The 20,777-nt window shown below is 43.5% G+C and overlaps 1 protein-coding gene across 1 annotated transcript in view; it reads left to right on the top strand.

Annotated features, from left to right (window-relative positions):
• Positions 1 to 3,039: 3,039 nt before the first annotated feature.
• Positions 3,040 to 20,777, top strand: part of LOC138265366 (dehydrogenase/reductase SDR family member 4-like) — a 124,782-nt gene continuing 107,044 nt past the window's right edge. Inside the window, exons 1-3 of the mRNA XM_069213010.1 lie at positions 3,040 to 3,192; positions 14,339 to 14,518; positions 17,539 to 17,716. Of these exons, the coding sequence (XP_069069111.1) occupies positions 14,370 to 14,518; positions 17,539 to 17,716 (327 nt within the window). The 5' untranslated portion in view covers positions 3,040 to 3,192; positions 14,339 to 14,369. The remainder of the gene's footprint in view (positions 3,193 to 14,338; positions 14,519 to 17,538; positions 17,717 to 20,777) is intronic.

Below are 20,777 nucleotides of genomic sequence, written 5' to 3'. Positions count from 1 at the left end.
GAAAAGGAAGTAACACCATCTTGGATTGGGATAAGCCCATAGACCAGTATAGGAAAAAGAAAGTAGTATAAAAGAAAAACAGAGCATGCTGGGACAAAAACACGAAGACAGGATGGACACAACATGGATAGAGACAGGCAAAAGGACCAACAAAAACCCACCACCAACAACAAAAGAAGAAAAAAGCGCTACAAGTAAGTGTAGCACGACCGGGAGCGAAATATATGCTTCCCCGAAAGCATAGTCAAAAAACGCGGGGAACGACGCTCCGAATATCGGTAGTGCGTTCCACCCGCGAGGACAGAAAGAGACGCCGCGTCAGAGCGCGGCGTTACAGTTCTGTTTTGTATTGTAAGCATTTTATCTTGTGTTGTCCGATGTCAGCATGTATGTTGTCAGTCTTGTCCCCCTCACATGGACTGTACATTTTTTTCATGTGTGGGAGCTCGAGGTTGGCTTGTGCAGACATAGATGGTGTTCAATTGTGCTAGCATCCTTAGCCATAGCAGTGCAGGGACTACCAAACGTATAATCAGGCCCTTGATTGGGTGAATTCCCATAGCCCAAAAGATTACACCTATTCTCTAGCCGACGATTTCTAGTTATTCCGTGGCTCACAAAGGATACACAATTTAAGGAAGTTTTTGAATATCTAACTACTTTGGGATGATCGTTACAAGGTCTCCATCTTGGAGGCCACATTCTGATCCACTAACTACTGAAGCACTCTCTACTATTGGGGGGGGGGGTTAAGGAAATTTACAAGAACTATGGTGGTCCCTCGCCCCATCCCGATTTTCCTGCTTACAGCACAGTGGTTCTTCCACAATTCCTGCATGGGGCAGAGGTGTTAGATCTGGGTGGTTATCTCTATTGGAAAAAGATGGGAGGTTGCTGTCTGAACAATTTGCCAGCTCTCCTGAAATGTGCTATGGCCCGTACAATCAGGATGGAATCTGGGCTGCAATCCCGGTCCCTTATTGCTTTAATGCAATAGTTTACATTTTGGAATAACTAATAAATTGCTAGTGGCAGAGCAACCCAAAATAGGAAATAATTTCAAGTGATCTGTGCAGGACAGTGAAGACAAGGACTCAGAGACAGGTTATGGCTGCGGCATTACAAAGAAATATTTGAATAATCCACTTCCCCTATGGCTTTCAAAGTGTGAATTGACTGAGCGAGGTCTGAAGATCGGGAGAGAAAAAAGATTCCAGTGACTGAGTCTAAAGCCCTCAACGGTAGACATGTGGGAATCGTAGGAAATACATTATTTTTTAAGTATTTACATGGTTCGCCTACTAGTCAAATGCATAGTATAATGTAGAGATTTAGAATAGCGCTCCATCCTCTCCACCTCTATCCTTTAGGGGTATCTTTTCTCAAAATTTCAAAAAGGTTGTGTTGCTGGAAATGACCATTACAAAGGTCTGTTTTATATTAGATTATGTTTGTTTCTTAAATCTGCATTGAAAAACTGTTAAAACATTTTTTTACGTATGATATAACGTCAAGATTAGCAACAATTAAGTTTGTATTTCGAATGGAACATATCGACTTAACCTGTGCAATGGGTAGTTTTTTTTAATAACTGTAAATGATATTGTACCTTGGTTATTATTGTTTTATAATGTTTAATCACAACATGTATATTTTAAAGTGTTTCCAAATAGTTTGTATTTTAATTGACTTTCTTTGTTAACATTTTTATGAAATGTGATTATGTCGTTTAAGAGACTTGTGTCCTAAATAAACTAAACCTAGAACTGAATGTGTGATAAGGGAATGGAGCCTGGGTGCGCCATAGTCGCCTTGGAGAAGGCCCAGGTTTGGGTTCAATAGATGAGCATGGACCAGTGGATCATCCCCACAGTACGGTAGACAAAGGCAACCATATCTCGGGTCTAAAGGTCCCTTTACATTTCTGTGCCCAAGTGCCCCTGCACCTATTGGTCTCATCGTGGCCTGAACTGAAAAAGACAGCATTAATTGGGATCCAAAGGTCCCCTCACCTGATGCACTCTTGAGAGCTATGTCCCGGCTAAAACAGAGAATTTGGTCAAGCGTATTTACTGAACTGAAATAGTCGTGGGTCAAAATCTCTGGCCAGACTGAAGAAGTCAGCCATATGGGGGATCTAAAGAACCCCTCGCTCCATGTGCCCAGGTGCTACTGCACCTGCTCAATCAATAGCCACGCCTCTGCTAAGACCAGAGCCTTCGTAAGGCCTCTTTAAGATCTGAACTGAAGAAACAGCAATAATTTGGTTCAAAGACCCATCACACGGGTGGACCCCAGTGCCAGGCACATGTTGTACTGACCACAGTGCCAGTGCGCATGGTGAACTGACCACAGTGCCAGTGCACATGGTGTACTGACCACAGTGCCAGTGCACATGGTGAACTGGCACGAGAGGTGGCAGTGCTGCTCTATAGGTCAGTGGCCTAACGAAACTTGCGGGGTGCCCTGCACATTACATAGAGGGCGCCCCTCCAGAATCACGCAGGAGCTCCGAGGCCAGAGCATTGTGTTGAGGGGCCCTCTGGTGCTCGCTGCCCCCTGCAAGGCGGGGGCCTTCATTACCCGCTGATTGACCTATGACTCAAATGCTAAACTAACAAAGCTCGTCTTTGTGGCAAGACTTACTAGTAGCGGCAGGGCCGGTCTGCCAATTTTGGCTCATGTCCCGGTTTTTTAAGGCCAGCTGAGAACACTGAGAGGCGTCTTATTATGCGATCTAGGGCCATGCTATTTGGCAGCTGTTATAAGTAAGCAATTTATTGAACATGTATGATGCTGATTTTGAAAATTACATTTTATTTATTTTCCTAGAGTCTCTTCCGTGTTCCTATGTTGCTGAGACCTGCCTTTCTGCGCCCCTCCCTCGATGTAAAATTCTTCCTGCAAAACATCCCTGTTTCTGGTTCTCAAGATCTAGCCACCTTACTGATATATTCACATTCAGCCCGAGGCAGAGGACGCTCTGTTCTTTTTACAATTCCCTATAGTACAGCCCCTCACGCGTATTATCAGCAGTTGTTTTGCAGATGTTCGGAGATCCTAAACCCTCCCCAGGTTGCCAGAGGCATCGATGGGGCGGGGCCTTACACTTATATCTGTGGTATAGGGAGATCCGTGATATCTTGCTGGCTGCGATTTTCCGGAGCCCAGCAGCTCACACACGCAGTTCAGGTGAGTCTAGTGCGGGTGTCTCCAACGAGTAGCTCGTGAGCTACCGCTAGCTCTCCAGCTTCCTGTGTGCAGCCCAGCCTACTAATATAAAAGCTTTTTCTTTCTTGAGTCAACATGTAAATCAAAATTAAAAAGCATGTGTTCAAGACGAATGTGGGTGTATCTTCATAAGTCATAAAATGATGTTTAGAGATAAATGGTTGAATTTCCAAAATGCGTATTTATGTGTGATGCCATGGTTTGGTGTGAGATGTTCTGCGCTATTTTTTCATGAGCTTTTTTATGTCATGTGCTTTCTTTTGTGGTTTTTGTTGCTGATGTGTTGTGTATTGATTTGTTGTGTTTTGAGTGGTGAGTGTTGTTTTAGTGCTGTGACTGGTGTTATGAGCACTGATATATATTTGAGTAATGGAAAGGTTTTGTGGTTTGTTGGTATGTTGGGGTTGAGCTCTTGCTTTTTGTTTGGTATAGTCTGAAATTAGTTGTTGTCCTTTGAAATGCAGTGCTAATTGTTGTGCAGTTTTAGGTTGTACATGCTTTATATTGTGTTTATTCTTTGGGGTGTGATTGCATACAGTTAGGTGGTTTATGATTGTGCTATGTCGTTTGTTTTGTACATTTGATGATTTATTGCTTTTTGTGTATTGTTATCTTCGTTGTGTGTTGTCTTTTTGAATTATGTTATGTATTTTAGTGTTATGGGCTATATTATGTTTTGTCTTAAGTTTTGTTGATTTTATTGCCTGTACTATTGCATGTAGGCAAATTGGCATGTCAGGTTTCGTCTTATAAATTGATACAGTGTACAATATGTTATTGTGTTTGGGGGTTCATTTGGGGTGTGTTGTTGCAATATAGTTTTTTTAAGTTGCACAACATGGTGTGTTTTGTGCTGTGTAACATGTCATGTTTTTGTCTTCCGTTGTAAGTATTTCTGACATATTTGTTTTCTACTTGCATACCTTGTTAGGTGTTCCAATATGGTGATATGTGTGTTGTGGTAGGTGTTGTGCTGTGGAGTGTTGGTTTGTTGTGCAGTGCTGAGTATTGTTGTGTGTTATATACTTTAATGCTATGTGTTAAGGTGTTGTGTGTTGTGCTGGTATGCTGCCTGCTATGGTGTGGGTGTTGCATGTTTTATTCTTTGTGTGGTTTTCTGTTTTTTTATGTAGTGCTGGTAAGTTGTGTGTTGTGTTATGTGTCTTCGTGTCATAAATTGTTTTAAGTGTTGACATGTGTGTTGTGTTGCATTTTGTGTCACGTGTTGTATTTGTCTTCTGTTGTGAGTATTTTTGACATTTTTGTTTTGTGCTTGCATACTTTGTGAAGTGTTCTAATATGGTGATATCCGTGTTATGGTAGGAGTTGTGCTGTGGTGTGTTGGTTTGTTATGCAGTGCTGTGTATCGTTGTTTGTTATGTTTTCTATGCTCTACTGCTATGTGTTATGGTGTTGTGTTTGGTGCTGGTATGCTGTCTGCTATGTTGTGGGTGTTGCATGTTTTAGCCTGTATGAGGTTTTCTGTCTTTTACGTTGTGCTGGTAAATTGTGTTGTGTGTTATGTGTCAGTGTTATAAATTTTGATAAGTGTTGACATGTGTGTTGTGTTGGAATTTGTGTTATGTGTTAGTGTGACATGCTGGTTATGTAAGTGTGCTGTGGTGGATTCGGGTGTGGTGGGTTGCAGGTTCATGTGTTATGTGACAGTATTTTGATGTGGATTTTACTGTGTGTTTTCTTGTGTGATTTTAAATTGTAATTAAACAAGGGACTGTCCAGGAAACGACTTGATTTCAGTGAAGATGCTGGACCTTAACCCCTTCGCTACCAGGCATTTTCCTCCTACTGTGCAAGGCCTTTTTTTGCCTATTTGGAATAGTTCTTGCTTTGGCCCTCATAACTTTTTGTCCACATAAGCTACCCACGCCAAATTTTCATCCTTTTTTTCCAACATCCTAGGGATTCTAGAGGTACCCAGACTTTGTGGGTTCCCCTGAAGGAGGCCAAGAAATTAGCCAAAACACAGTGAAAATTTCGTTTTTTAAAAAAAAAAATGGGAAAAAGGGGCTGCAGAAGAAGGCTTGTGGTTTTTACCCTGAAAATGACATCAACAAGGTGTTTGCTAAAATCACCAGCTTCCCAGCTTTCAGGAACAGGCAGACATGAATCAGAAAACCCAATTTTTCAACACAATTTTGGCATTTTACTGGGACATACCCCATTTTTACGATTTTTTGTGCTTTCAGCCGCCTTCCAGTCAGTGACAGAAATGGGGGTGAAACCAATGCTGGATCCCAGAAACCTAAACATTTCTGAAAAGTAGACAACATTCTGAATTCACCAAGGGGTAATTTGTGTAGATCCTACAAGGGTTTCCTACAGAAAATAACAAATGAATTCTTTTTATTGAAATTGAGGTGAAAAAAAAGAGTTACTCTGTAACTTTTTCCTGCAATGTCAGATTTTTGAAAGCAATATACCGTTACTTCTGCTGGACTCTTCTGGTTGCGGGGATATATAGGGCTTGTAGGTTCATCAAGAACCCTAGCTACCCAGAGCCAATAAATGAGCTGCACGCTGCAGTGGGTTTTCATTCTATCCCGGGTATACAGCAATTCATTTGCTGAAATATGAAGAGTGAAAAATAGCTATCAAGAAAACCTTTGTATTTCCAAAATGGGCACAAGATAAGGTGTTGAGGAGCAGTGGTTATTTGCACTTCTCTGAATTCTGGGTTTCCCATACTAGCATGTGAATTACAGGGCATTTCTCAAATAGATGTCTTTTTTACACACTCTCTTATATTTGGAAAGAAAAAAGTAGAGAAAGACAAGGGGCAATAACACTTGTTTTGCTATTCTATGTTCCCCCAAGTCTCCCGATAAAAATGATACCTCACTTGTGTGGGTAGGCCTAGCGCCTGCGACAGGAAATGCCCCAAAACACAACGTGGACACATCCCATTTTTTGACAGAAAACAGAGGTGTTTTTTGCAAAGTGCCTACCTGTAGATTTTGGCCTCTAGCTCAGCCGGCACCTAAGGAAACCTACCAAACCTGTGCATTTATTAAAACTAGAGACCTAGGGGAATCCAAGATGGGGTGACTTGTGGGGCTCTGACCAGGTTCTGTTACCCAGAATCCTTTGCAAACCTCAAAATATGGCAAAAAAAAACACATTTTCCTCACATTTCGGTGACAGAAAGTTCTGGAATCTGAGAGGAGCCACAAATTTCCTTCCACCCAGCGTTCCCCCAAGTCTCCCGATAAAAATGGTTTCTCACTTGTGTGGGTAGGCCTAGCGCCCACGAAAGGAAATGGCTCAAAGAGTGCAGAGGAGAGCTGAAAGACTGTTACCCCCTTCAGTTGAGGTGGGGCGTAACCAGGCCCATACTGGTTGGTAGCCACCACCCCATTTTTTTTTGTTTTTTTTAAATTCCCTGGCATCTAGTAGACTTTCTGCCCCCGGGGTGTGGATCAGGGGAAGTTGCCCCCTCTGCCCACTAGTGGGCAGAACAACTTTGGCCCCATTTATTTGGGGTGGGGGTATGGCCATACCCCCACCCTCTTATTTTTGAAAAAAAAACTTCCCTGGCCTCTGGTGGGCTTTCTGTCCCCCCTTGGGGCAGATGGGCATTCCAAAAATAGGCACATCTGCCCCCAATGGGGGGCAGATATGGCCAACAGTAATGTGCTCTCATGGGGAGTGACCCTTACCCAAGGGGCTACCTCCCTAAAGAAAACACACACATACACACACACCAATCCCTGGTGCCTAAGTGGTTTCTGCCCCCATGGGGGCAGATTGGCCTAACAAAAATTGGCCGATCTGCCCCCAAGGGGGGCAGAAATGGTCTAAATACAATTTGCCCCCCAGGGGAGCAACCCTTGCCTAATGGGTCGCTCCCCATCTCTAAAAAAACAAACAAACAAAATAAAAAACACAAAAAGAAAATTAGCCCTGGTGCCTAGAGATCGGCCTAATAACAGGGGGGGCAGAAATGGCCTAAAATAAATTTGCTCCCCCTAAACCTTCCCGGGTGCGACCCTTACCTATGGGGTCACTCCCCTTGCGTGACATTTTCGGGGAAAAAAATCCCTGGTGCCTAGTTGTTTCTGCTCCCTCGGGGGCAGATTGACCTAAAATCGGCCGTCCTGCCCCCAAGGGGGGCAGAAATGGTCTAAATACAATTTGCCCCCCCAGGGGAGCGACCCTTGCCTAATGGGTCGCTCCACATCTCTAAAAAAAAAAAAAAAAAAAAAATGCCCTGGCGCCTAGAGGTTTCTGCCCCCCCTGGGGGCAGACCAGCCTAATAACAATAGGCCGATCTGTCTCCAGGGGGCAGCAATGGCCTAATATAAATTTACTCCCCCACACCCCAACCCCCCCCCCCCCGGGAGCGACCCTTGCCTACGGGGTCGCTCCCCTTGCGTGACATTGGCGCAAAAAAAATAAATCCCCGGTGCCTAGTTGTTTTTGCCCCCCTTGGGGGGCAGATTGACCTAAAATCGGCCGATCTGCCCCCAAGGGGGGCGGAAATGGTCTAAATACAATATGCCCCCCAGGGGAGTGACCCTTGCCTAATGGGTCGCTCCCCATCTCTAAAAAAAAAAAAAAAAAAAAAAAAACACAAATAAAAATTAGCCCTGGCGCCTAGAGGTTTCTCCCCCCCCTGGGGGCAGATCGGCCTAATAACAATAGGCCGATCTGCCCCCGGGGGGGGGCAGCAATGACCTAATATAAATTCCCCCCCCCCACCCCCTCAACCCACCCCGGGAGCGACCCTTGCCTACAGGGTCGCTCCCCTTGCGTGACATTGGCGCAAAAAAAAAATCCCTGGTGCCTAGTTGTTTCTGCCGCCTTGGGGGCAGATTGACCTAAAATCAGCCGATCTGCCCCCAAGGGGGGCAGAAATGGTCTAAATACAATTTGCCCCCCAGGGGAGCGACCCTTGCCTAATGGGTCGCTCCCCATCTCTAAAAAAACAAACAAACAAAAAAAAACACAAAAAGAAATTAGCCCTGGCACCTAGAGGTTTCTGCTCCCAGGGGGGGCAGAACTGGCCTAAAATAAATTTGCCCCTCCACCCCCCCCCGGGGAGCGACACGTGCCTCCCCTTGCATGACATTGGCGCAAAAAAAAAAAAAAAAAAGATCCCTGGGTGCCTAGTGGTTTCTGCCCCCAACCTAAAATCGGCTGATCTGCCCCAAAAGGCGGCAGAAATGGCCTAAATACAATTTGCCCCTCCAGGAGAGCGACCCTTGCCTAAGGGGTCGCTCACCATTTGTAAAACAACAACAACAAAAATCCCCAGTGCCTAGTGGTTTCTGCCCCCCTTGGGGGCAGATCGGCCTAATTAAAATAGGCTGATCTGCCCCCCAGGGGGGCAGAAATGGCCTAAAATAAATTTGCCCCCCCAGGGGAACGACCCTTGCCTAAGGGGTCGCACCCCTTGTGTGCAATTCACAATGAAAAAAAAAACTCCCTGGTGTCTAGTGGTTTCTGTCCCCCTTGGGGGCAGATTGGCCTCATAAAAATAGGCCAATCTGCCCCCAAGGGGGGCAGAAATGGCCTAAATATAATTTGCCCCCTAGGGGAGCGACCCTTGCCTAAGGGGTCGCTCCCCAACTCTAAAAACAAAAACAAAACAAACAAAAAAAATGATCCCCGGTGCCTAGAGGTTTCTGCCCCAAGGGGGGGCAGAAAAGGCCTTAAAATAAAATGCCCCCCCCTGGGAGCAACCCTTGCCCAAGGGGTCGCTCCCCTCATGCCAGTTTCCTTTTCTAAAATAAATCCCTGGTGTCTAGTGGGCATTTCAAAAGCCGGATTGCTTTACAATCCGGCTTTTGAAACGCTCAGAGAGACTTCAAAGGAAAGGAAATTCATTTCCTTCCCTTTGAAGCCTCTCCGGCCTCCTCCAAGTGATCCGAAGAGAAATGCTTTGCATTTCTCTTCCGATCAGCCTCTGTGATTGTCAGCGCGCGATGCGTGCTGACGTCACAGGAGTGGGGGTCGGGGGTGGAAGGGGAAGGGATTCCCCTTCCATCCACGACCAGGGGGTGTGGGTGGGGGGCTCATGGGGGGAGCGCTAGCACTCCCCCCGGTTCCCGGGTGCAGGATGAGGTAATCTCGTCCAAGGCACCCGGGAACCGGTGCCTTGGACGAGATCACCTTGCCCAAGGCACTGTACCGGTTAAATATTGTGGCCTTACGGTTAATCCCTTCGATTTGCACTGTGAAGGCTCAAAGCTCAAATTTAAGTTTTACCTGATTTTTTGGTCAATAACAAGGTTTGCAGTGAATGAGAATTATTGCAATGACGTTGCTTGTTTAGAAGAGTGTCAATAAATAACAATTATCGGCATATGCTCAGGCATACACTTCGATTTTTGGTGCACCATTTTGTAAGGGGTGGCATTTAATTTCATTGTCATTTTGAAAAGTGCGCATTATTCTTTGCTCATTACTTGGGGTCACTTTCACTGGAGGTAACTTCTTCATAGTCCTGCCAAGGCAGGTGAAGCAGACGGCAAGCGGGCAGGGTGCAGACATTGCAGTTGTTATGGGCTAAATAGATTCCATGGTGGAGTTATTGTCTTAATTGAGACCAACTCATGACTCCAACACTCAGGACCTACCTCTCAGCAGTCTTAGCCCAGGAGCCTTCCTTCTGGGATAGTTCTAGAGGAAAGTCCAGGAAGGGATAGTTCTAGAGGAAAGTCCAGGAAGGCCCAGGGTCCCACCTACATTGCTCCCCTTTCCTAAAAATACATGGGGCTTCTGTGGTGGTGTTGGGGGTGGGATGGGGGTTATTACCATAACTTCGACTTGCACCACTAGGATGCACTGCTTATGACATCAGATATCACATCACTGTTGACATCTGAAATCTATGATGGTGTAGGTTATACTTATGTTAATTACACATATCTGGTGAATTTCAGAGGTTTTGCTATCTTACTTGGATGTAACTCCACTTCAACCTTTGTTTTTGTCAGTGAACATATTTACTGTGCAGTTAGGTCTGAGTTTCCACAGGAAATTGATTTTATGTTTTGCTAATAACATTGACACAGTTTGACAAATCTTCACAAAACCTTCCAGAAAAAGGTTCATCTACCTAAGCTCCCTCCTGGAAAGTTTTGGGGTGATTCATCAAGCAGGAGCTAAGAAAAATGGAAGGGATCTCAAAACGTTTTTACCCATGCAGTTTCCCATAGAAACGTTAGACAACTCCACAGCCAAAATGATTGACTGGAATTACACTATATTTGGCATATAAACTAGGGGCCTCATTTACGAGGCCCTAGCGGCACACTGCACCATAAGTTTTCTACGCATAATTTTTTTTACACTCCAGGGGCACAGTGTGCCAGCCCATAATTACAAGGCACCTCAAAGCCACCTTGCATGGCTTTTCATGGCTTTGTAAATATGGAGCCCTTCCACGGATAACATTGCGTGAAAGGGGCATTCCAAGGGTCTTGCTTATGGCATTCCCACCAACATCCATGGAACACGAAGGAATCTGATGCATTCCCAGGTTTACAAGACTGGGAATGTGTCAAGTTCCTACACCACATCAGGGGTGTTGTACGGATGATGCAATGGGGAGAAATATCTTTATTTCTCCCTGTTTTTTCCTCTTTCTATGTGTGCTGCATTGTGCAGCACACATAGACAGAGGAAAACACCTCTTGTGATTGTTTTTGTGCAGGAAGGTGTTCCTTCCTGCACAAAACAATCATCCCCACAATGCAGGCACCCTTCCACTACGGCGCAAGGGTGCCTGCATTGGCGCTAGGCAGCAATTGGTGCACCATCGCAGGGGGACAGGACAGAGATGCTCTGTATCTTGTAGATATGGTACATTTCTGCCCTTTCCCGGAACTGCAGAGCGCCGCCCTGCGCCACAGACCTCATAAATGAGGCCCTGAATATTGACTCAGAAAGTGTGTTTTTTGCGATTTGGCCGTTTGAGAGAAATAAAGCTTCAATATCTATAGATATCTAGTGACAAGGTACTACCAAGAGTAAATTAGAGTACCAAAAAAATGACAAATGAAGCATTCTGACTGGCTGGTCCAATGGGGAATAGGAACAGTCCCACAAGACCGAGTACTGTGATTGGACAGCTGCAACAAGAAGAGCCTCCATTTCAGCACTCGAGGGCTCAATTTGGCCATTTGAGAGAAATAAAGCTTCAATATTTATAGACGTCTAGCAACATGATACCGCCAACATTAAAGGAGAGTGCCAACAAAAACGACAAATGAAGCGTTCTGATTGGCTGGTCTACTGTGGAATAGGAACAGACCCACAAGACCGAGGGCTGTGATTGGTCAGCCGCAACATGAAGAGTAATGTTGGAGTTACCACTTCAGGTCTCGAGGGCTCGATCCTTGAAACTTAAAATAAAACAACATATAAGGGGGGCCGTAGTCCTTGTGGGTGGCGGAGGGAATGGGTTTAGCAGTATACTCATAGAACTTGGCATGCCCCGCAAAAGTTGTGCAAAAGTAAAAAACATTGGGTGGGTTTACCTTGGTGTTGTAAAACCATGAGGGGTAAGCCAGCAGTGGGAAGTTGCCCACTTGCAGAGGTTTGGGTGCAGGAATTTGCCATAAGCCAGACCCTGTAACCAACTCCACACCATGTATAGCAAAAGACCATGCGCTGTGGGGGTGAATAACCCCATGCTGTCACGGCTAAAGCGCGTATGCTGCGGGCAGCTTGTTACTCTCAGGGGGTTGAATGCTGTGTCTGGACTCAAGCCATGCCCTGCACCCACCTCCCACTAGGCACGGCCAAATAGCATGTACTGCTGGGGTAGACATGGTTAGGTATGGTTATACAATCGTATTTCATGTTAAAAAAAAGTTAGAAATTCATTGAAAAAAGGTGAACGTGACATGGAGTCTTTGCAGTGGTACCACAAAGTACCGCAGTACCACAAGCTCAAAACATGTAATCTGATTGGCTGGTCACAACATGAACGTAAAGTTACAGTCCCCGTTTTGTGAATTCACAACTCAGTCACTGTGTTGTAGAAAACAAAACTAAAAAAGAGAGAAGGGAATAGGGCAGGGGTACACTGGCACCCCTGGCCCTTGTCGAGGAGTGGACCCCTCGTTTTCAAATTAAAAATATTTTTTCTGCGGTATCACTGTACTACAGTACTACAGTGAGGCTCAGCATGAACCCCGTGTATTTTCGAACTACTATCACAGCAGTGTAAATAAAAGGAGAGCGGGCTGGGTGGGACTCTGCAATACCACGGTGGTTGGCATGCAGTGGGGTGATGGTTGCCTGTGGGATATTAGGCCCATGTATGACGTAATTAGGCATGGTAAAAAATATTACTTCACATTAGAAAAAAATACAAAAACTTAATTGAAGAAAGCAAAGGTTTAAGAGATGTTATACTTAGGTGAGCATGTCATTTAGAACGCAACATTTTGAACTAAGAAACACATTAAAATTCACCAGTTATAAGTAACAAAATTAACTATAATTTGTGCCCTCCCCATGCACTGCTTATGACCTCACAGATACAACACTCATGACATATTCTATGACATCATTGATAATATCAATACAAAATCTGAAATTACATCATTGTTGACAACTCGGTTCATGGCGGGTGTGCAGTGATATTATCAATGATGTCATAGAGCATATCATGAGTGATGTGATATGGGAGTTAACTGGCAGTGTATTGCTCTCTGCACTGACGAACCTTTGGGTCTACTGATGCTGCACACTGCTCATGCGGACCTGGTCCAGTTGAGTCAGTTTATAACCTTTGCTTCACCAATTAAGTTTTCTACTAGGGTATCTAGAAAAATTTGTCAACATATGGAAATCTTAAGGCAATGCCAATGAATTGCACTGAATTGAAGTGAAATTAACTGAATTGCATTAACCTGAATTTAACCGAGAACAAAGGAAAGTAGACAGAGAAAATGACAGAGGGAGAGAGAAAAAGAAGCAAGAGGAAGGGAGAGAGAGACAGTGGGAGAGGGAGAGAGAGAGCATAGAGTGAGAGGGGGAGACACGGAGAAAGAGAAAGAAAGGTAGAGGATTATGTATGCAGAGCTCCAGCAAATTGGAATACTCAGTTTGCATATAAATACTCAAAAATTCTCCATGGCTGAGGATTCCAAAGAGGAGTGCTCATAGTCTGAGTATGAATCTAGTGTGAGATATTTTTAATAACAGGAATAAACACGATACCTGTGAAAATAAGATTGTAAGAATTATCCAGCAAGGAATGACTTGCTTATAACTGATAATAAGGTAGAAGAGAGTATTTCTTATGGCGCTTAGTCAAAGGATGTCCATGTTAAGCATAGTCCTTATGGCCCCATAAATTTCTCTGAAGATGATCTTTAGCATCGTCTCTTCTCTTCCTAAGAAGAAAAAATTCTGAATCCTACTTACCTTATTGTGGCTATAACTTACCTCATTCACAAAATCAGATTTAAGACTTGAGATGACTGGGTTTAAGAAGGGAAGAAATACATAGAATGTGAACTTGCGATCATAATTTGTTTTATTACTAGGAAATATAGTCCCACAATGATGTAGTATTGCTGATGAATAAATACTAGGCAGGGTAGGCTGTGTTCATCCCAGGGCATAGTTATCTTTGAAAGATTGTGAACACTCACAAATACTGGCTCTTTCACCATTTACCACCATGGAAATAGTAGGCAATTTACTTGATCAATGGTAGGAGTAAACCAATTTCTGTGGTGTTGAGTGGAAAGGAATACCCCAAACTTTGTGGATGCGTAGCATAAGAAGCTTTGCCACAGGGAAAAATATTTTCCCCACGGGGAAAATAAGTAAATGTGTCATTGCTCAAAGATCCTGGCATTTTCAGTAGGAGCAATTGAGCACCATGTATAGAATACTAGCACATAGGCCTATATTAATTCACAAGCCTTCTCTGAGATACATCTGGGAAGCTGCAACTGACTATGAGCTCTTAAGTCTGCAGGTGCAGGTTTTCAACTTCTTTGTGAATCTGGCCCAATTTTCCTCCTGATTGTTCAAATTTCTATACTGTTCAACTATAGTTATGACTACTCAATGCTGGAAGTATTTGCATCTAATGTTTTTAATTTTTATTTTGGAATAGACCGGCAGTTCCAGAAATTAGAGGTATCGACATGCTGCAGTCATTCAACCGATCTCAGGAGATTCTTCGATCAGTGGTGCGTGCGAGAGCTTGCTGTCACCAGAGGAGGCACTGCTGTGCTGCAAATGGGAACGCCATGCATGCTGGGAAGGTGGCTGTCATGACCGCCTCCACTAAAGGGTAATAAAATAAAAACTTCTGCCTATTGCAAAGTTGCAGCTCATTGTGTTTAGACGTGCAACGCTGAATGGGTGCCCAAAAATTAGATATTGCCACCTATGGTTTAATTTACAGAACTCAAGCCCCCATAGCTGTGTTACTAATGGGGAAGGGATCAGTCCTACTGGGCTGAAGGATACACATGGGGCCTATTTACCCTGCTTTGTTTTCTCAGAATAATGTGCATCCCATTGTCCTTCCTGGGATAGACCCTTTTTAACAACTTCAGTTTAAAGAAAGTGCTTAAGTCAGCTATTTATCAGAGAGTACCAACTATAGCAGTTGCCATGTGGTTTGTGGACTGGAGAAATTATGCAGGGGACCCATGTGAATGACATTTCCGTCCACCTCTAGCAAAGATCCAGGAGCGTGACGTAAAACAATGGGTCCTGCCCTACAGAATTTGATGCAGGGCATGTGAATCTCCCATATATCACAGATATTCATTGCCTTGCATTGAATGGGGCCCCAGAAGAGTTAGAGGGGTGCCTGTGGCACAGGGGCTGCAGGGGGCTGTGTTACACCTGTTGACAAATCTGTGTTAACTACACCATGGTATCTTAGTATGTTCAGTGCTTTAAATTGGCAGGCACTGCCCGGTACTGAGTACCCTCACTTCTTTCATTTGAAAAGGAGAGTATCTGCACTTCTAAGCACTGCTGCAGTACATTTAATGGGAGAGTGATGGCACTTTTCGAGATTAAATGGACACCCTAAATTATGAGTACCTGTACTTTCACATTCCCATTTAAAGAGAATGGTGTGCCATTTTTCACAGCTATCAGGTTACACAGCATGCATTATATCTTCCTTCCTCTGGCTCATTCATCCTGTTCCCTTAACTTCCTTCCAGCTATCTCACAACAAAATTGATTTCTTTTCTCAGGTTTTGGGGAAGACTTGGGTTCTTGGTGTTTGGGTCTCCCAGGGAAGGAGTCCTAGGAGTGATCTTGGGTTTTCAGGCTTGGACAGCCTCCAGTCAGTCCTCTTTGTCACCTCCTGCCATCTGTCACCAACGCAAGGTGGCAATTTCTTTGCACCAGCGTGGCCCCATGCTTTGGTTATTCTTGGGTGTGGTCTACGAAAGACGTAAATACAAAGACGATGGGTAATGTATGGAGCTAGTTCTTCTCCAGGTTGCTCTCATTGTGGTATCTTCATTTGCTTGGCAGAGTTGGTGGATTCTCAGGTACGCCAACATATATATTCCTCTTCCTGTCTCTGATAAATCTTCAAAGACCACCTCTATGCCAAAAACTCCCTTTCCCTAATTATATGTTATAAGGATAAAAGGACCCGGTTGCAGTCGAAGCACACTGGAGAATGTATTCATTTGTTTCAAAGTCTAAGCTGTGATTTTTGTGTTTTTTTAGCACATTAACTATTTTTAGGGTTGAGCGTGCAAGCGCTGTGGCCCCTGTTGTAATCTCTCTATGGGCTTTTACCCATGCCCATGTCACGCCCATCAGTTTGGTTGGTTCGTGGACTTGCCTTTTATAATTCTCTTGATTTCATTAGTGAAAGGCATGCATACATAATGCCTTTCTCTGTGTTTAGCCCTCCTCAAGAGCACCGGTAAACTACTGAAAACATAAGAGGCTCCATGTTTTCCGAATGGCTTCTGGACCACTTTTTCTTTTTATTTCCTACGCAGCGTGATCTCACTGGACAGTAGTCAAGCGCTTTGCATGACATCGATCTTGTTGCATTAATAACTGTACTTTTGCAGGTTATATGGATAATTGCACTTTTGCCAAAATGTTTGACTGTGAGTGAACTTCTGTTTCCTTTTGTGTGTCTCCTTTGTGCTCATGGCAACCGTCGGCTTGCTTATGTGAAACTGTTTTACTTTTCATTTTCAGTTTATGTGGCAGGAAAAATCCGGGTAGGAGTATGCAACGCTAATAGCTCTAACTCGAGCAAATCCAAAAAAATGTCATGGTCACATACTCACCTTAGGTGTTGATTTCTCATTCTTTTTCAAGATTCTATAGCTACATTTCTTTTTCTTCTTACTAGTTTTCCCTATATTTTTATCATCATACAAAGATGTACATTGCTAGTTTTCATGCATTAGAATAGCTACAAGGCAAGTTGGAAGTTCTTTGGACTGGCTAAATTTGGCACTATCAAGTACCCATTTAAAAACAACAGCAAAGTGTTTATTGTTTGATCACCCAGGGTCTTTTGCAGGCTGTTGGTTAAATAGAGGGCCCCTTACCTTGACTGTCACGTTTGGATGAAAATAGATTTTCCAAGTCTATTCTTCATGAATCACCCCAGAAGGCACTTGCACCCAGTAGGCTCCTGGTTAGTATGGACACCTTGCATATTCTACTTGCTTTTCAACCAAAGCATGTTAGTCTACCTTGGAGGCAACACTCAACTGCCAAAGATGTGCTTAAAACAGCCTTCATTGCCCTCAGGTCATTTAGGGGCATAATTAGAAGCCCCTAGAGCCACCATAGTGTCATTTGTTTTACGCTAAGGCGACGTTAAGGAGGCTTTTCTCTATCGCCGTATTTACAAAGTGGCGCATCGGTTGCATTGCGCCTTCTTGTAAACCCTTGTGCCACATTATGGCTGCTCCAGGCATAATGTATGCAAGGGGGGGCGTTCCGATGCAGGTAGGCCCAACAAAATGGATCAGTAAAATTTACATTTCTGTGCACCATTATTTCCATCATTTTTCATGCCTGCTCAGAGCAGGGGTTAAAATGTCACCCCTATTTTAATCAGTGGGCCTCCCTATGCTTTGCTGCACTAGCGTCAACATTTTTGTGCAGCAAAGTGTCACAATAGCATAAAAAATGTTGACTATATTGTCCTAACAACTGCCATGGGTTGCCTTCTTGTAAATATGGTGCAACCGTGGTGTCGTTAGATGGGGACAAGGGAAACGCGAGAAAAATGGTGCATCAGGATCAATGTGCAACTTTCTTGTAAATAAGCCGCTTAATCTCCCTGCTCTTCTTTTATAGGATTGGACTTGCCATTGCACGGCGCCTAGGACAGCAAGGAGCTAAGATCGTACTGAGCAGCCGAAAGCAAGAAAATGTCAACCGTGCAGTGGAACAGCTTGAGGCAGAGAACCTGTCGGTATCAGGAACAGTTTGTGATGTTGGAAAGATGGAAGACAGGAGCAGACTGTTGAAATTGGTAAGATGATTTACACAATTCTGCCGTCTTTCATTTATAAATTTATTTGCAGGTTTTTTAAAGTGCAGAAATTAGAGCATCCTTCCAGATGAGTAACTACAGGGACACCAACCACCATGGTTGTTCAGACCACGTCAAGTATGCTCTTCCTCTTTTAGATACACTACTAGTCCAATATGGAGTACATAAATCAACCTGATTTGTTGCTGACCCTCATCTACCATGCATGTTTCGTGCCTATTTAACACTGCCCTGAAAAACAAATATGAATCTAAGTCATCAACAGTTACAAGCTAGTCCCTGACTTTCCTATGTTCTGAGGCAAGCCACAAATCAATTTAAAGGGAGCTAATCATATCATTCATACGAAGGTACATCTGCACTGCCCATTCCTCAGGGGGCATAGAATTATAGTCCTACTGTACCAGATACAAAAGAGTCAATCAACCCACCAACCTACAAGGAATAAGACTATAGAATTCAGGGGGAGCAATGCAATACTCAAAGCCCTAATATCATCAAACTAGAAATGGTGAAATGGCAAAAGAAGACTTGCCTTAAAGGCAGGCTAAGGGAATCTGGAACAATAACCAAGCATAGGTTTGACAACTTGTTTAATTCTCAGTTCAGAAAGCCCCTAAAAGAGTATCTCTACCTGGAGCTCTTAGTCTACCACCAAAAAGGTGTGTCATGGGAGGGGTCAAGGAAATATCCCACAAGTACAATTCACATCCAGTAGGGTGTGACAGTTTGGGTATTTATGAACATTTGCAAGTACATTTATTGCACATTGCTCATACTGAGGTTACAAACAGAGGCTCCAACCAGCACTACTCCTGAACATGTGAGTAAAAACAGCAATCTGGACCGATTCCATCAAGGGCGTGAAGGGACATTTGTGAAAGAACTTTAAGTGACGGAAGTTTTTCTGAAGTTAATTAAAACGTGTGCCAAATTCCTAAAACCGAATCTGATGCATTTTCACTCAGTGCATGAAATATGTACGCTGAGGCCTATAAAAACAGTAGAACCTGAGTTTTGATACAGTTAGGACTGTTTCTTACAATCGTTGTGAGTTATGTGAACCAGCGTTTAGTACTGACACTCAACAGAAGCAACTTAAGACCGGATGTAGGCACAATTTACAATAGTCATACTTTGTAAATCTGGCTTTAAGTTCATTTGAAACAGCAGACCCAGTGAGCAACATGGATTGCTGCAAAAAATTAACCAATCCTATTGCAGCCATAGTACTTGAAAGCTTTTAACTATATTTTAACTAATACAAAGTTTAGACTGTGAGAAAATCGTATTATTAGTAGGGGTAGCTGTGATACCTCGTCAAGAAATAATGTCACTATTCCCTGTTAGGTACATATAGGGTTCTTCAAATCAAACCTTAGCTCAGTCCTTTGTAGCTGAGGCACATAGCAGTAACGCTTAACTCATCGGAAAACAAGTGTAAACCATTTATCAGTACAAAAAAAGTTAATAGGTAAGAAGCACACAAGAAAATCCCACTTCAATTTATAAAAAAATAGAATATATTTTTACCTTTAATTGAACACTAAACCAGCAAAAATCAGATGAGGAGAGCTGGAGTTATGACTTTTGAAAGATTTTCATAAATCACGACAAAATCTTCTAAAAGTTTCTGAGATCACTGTTTTTCAATCATAGTGGTAATATATTAACCCGGAATGCGAGGGTCCAGGGCAAAGTTTAAGTTTCAGGCCCCCATCATAGAAGCCTGTGTCATATAGTGGCGTCCTCTGCAGCTTGAGGCTAGGGTTGGGCTCCTAGTTGATGGACATATGAAGACCAGCGGTCCAGTGAATTCTTGATCTCAATGACACTTGAGGCTACCTAGAAACTGGCAAGCAGCAGTAGTCTTTAAAGCCTCGGACACTGTGCCCAAAAATGGTTACCTTTTACCTTTGGCTTGCAAGTTTAAGTTTTGGGGCAGAAAGGGTACACTCTAACACTGGTTGAGGTTCACCACTTGCAGTCCTTCATCTGCCCTTTCCGAGACCATCAGTTTTGTGATGATGGTAGACAGTGCCCCTTACATACCAGGTTTAAGTTTGTGGGTTGGGAGGACTCTCTAGGCAGTGGGGTTTCAAGTCCCATAGGCAAACTAACCCACTCTTGCAACATTTCCTGTGGGATTGGCACTAAATAATCCCATAGTCCTCCTCTCTGCCCAAATCGAAAATGTTGAGACCCTTCTGACACCTCCTCCCTCCAACAGACCCTTTGTTCCCCTTCCTAGGAGCGCTTCACATGTCTCAGCAAGATGGCACCATGCTGCCTCAGCTCACAACTGCTGCAGTTGATCAGAAGCGGCTACTAGAAGTTTGGGGTAAGAAGATGTGACTTTTTAAAGTCACCTTTTTATTAAACGTTACTTTAAATCCAACTCCACCACTGGGTCGGTGTTTGACCTGGCATCCTTGGCTTAGTTTTTTCCTAACTTTTGTCCACCAGACCTCCTGTTTTTGCTAAATTTGTTTTACTGGTCTTAGGACTCTGCACACATTACCACTGCTCCTAGTGATAACGTGCTTGTGCTCGCTCCTTAAAAAGTGGTAGAATTGGCTATACCCAATTGGCTTACTTAATTTACTTTTAAGTCCCTAGTAAAGTGACACTACTTGTGCACAGGACCTATAAAATAAATGCTACTAGTGGGCCTGCAGCACTGATTGTGCCACCCACTTAAGTATCACTCTAAACATGTCTTATGTCTGACATTGCACCTGTCATTTTGACTTGGAAAAATATACTTTCTGCCAGGCTTAACCTTCCTTTTTAATCAATAAAAGACAGCCCTAGGGTAGATATTGGACAGCCCAGAGGGCAGGGTGAAATGTATTCAAAAAGTAGGATATGTGCTTTTATGTTTTACATGTGCTGGTAGTATACAAACCTTACATTTGTTTTTCCTACTTCTCCTATAGGATAACATTGGAGTTATCTTATCACATTTTATAAGTGCAATTTCCAAATGGGAAGAGGTTTTTATGCCATGTTTGGTATCTCCGGAATTGGAATTTAAAAT

Source organism: Pleurodeles waltl, chromosome 11, assembly GCF_031143425.1.
Source record: "Pleurodeles waltl isolate 20211129_DDA chromosome 11, aPleWal1.hap1.20221129, whole genome shotgun sequence".
Taxonomy (NCBI): domain Eukaryota; kingdom Metazoa; phylum Chordata; class Amphibia; order Caudata; family Salamandridae; genus Pleurodeles; species Pleurodeles waltl.
The sequence above is the reverse complement of the archived record's forward strand: the minus strand, read 5'-3'. Positions and strand labels throughout refer to the sequence as shown.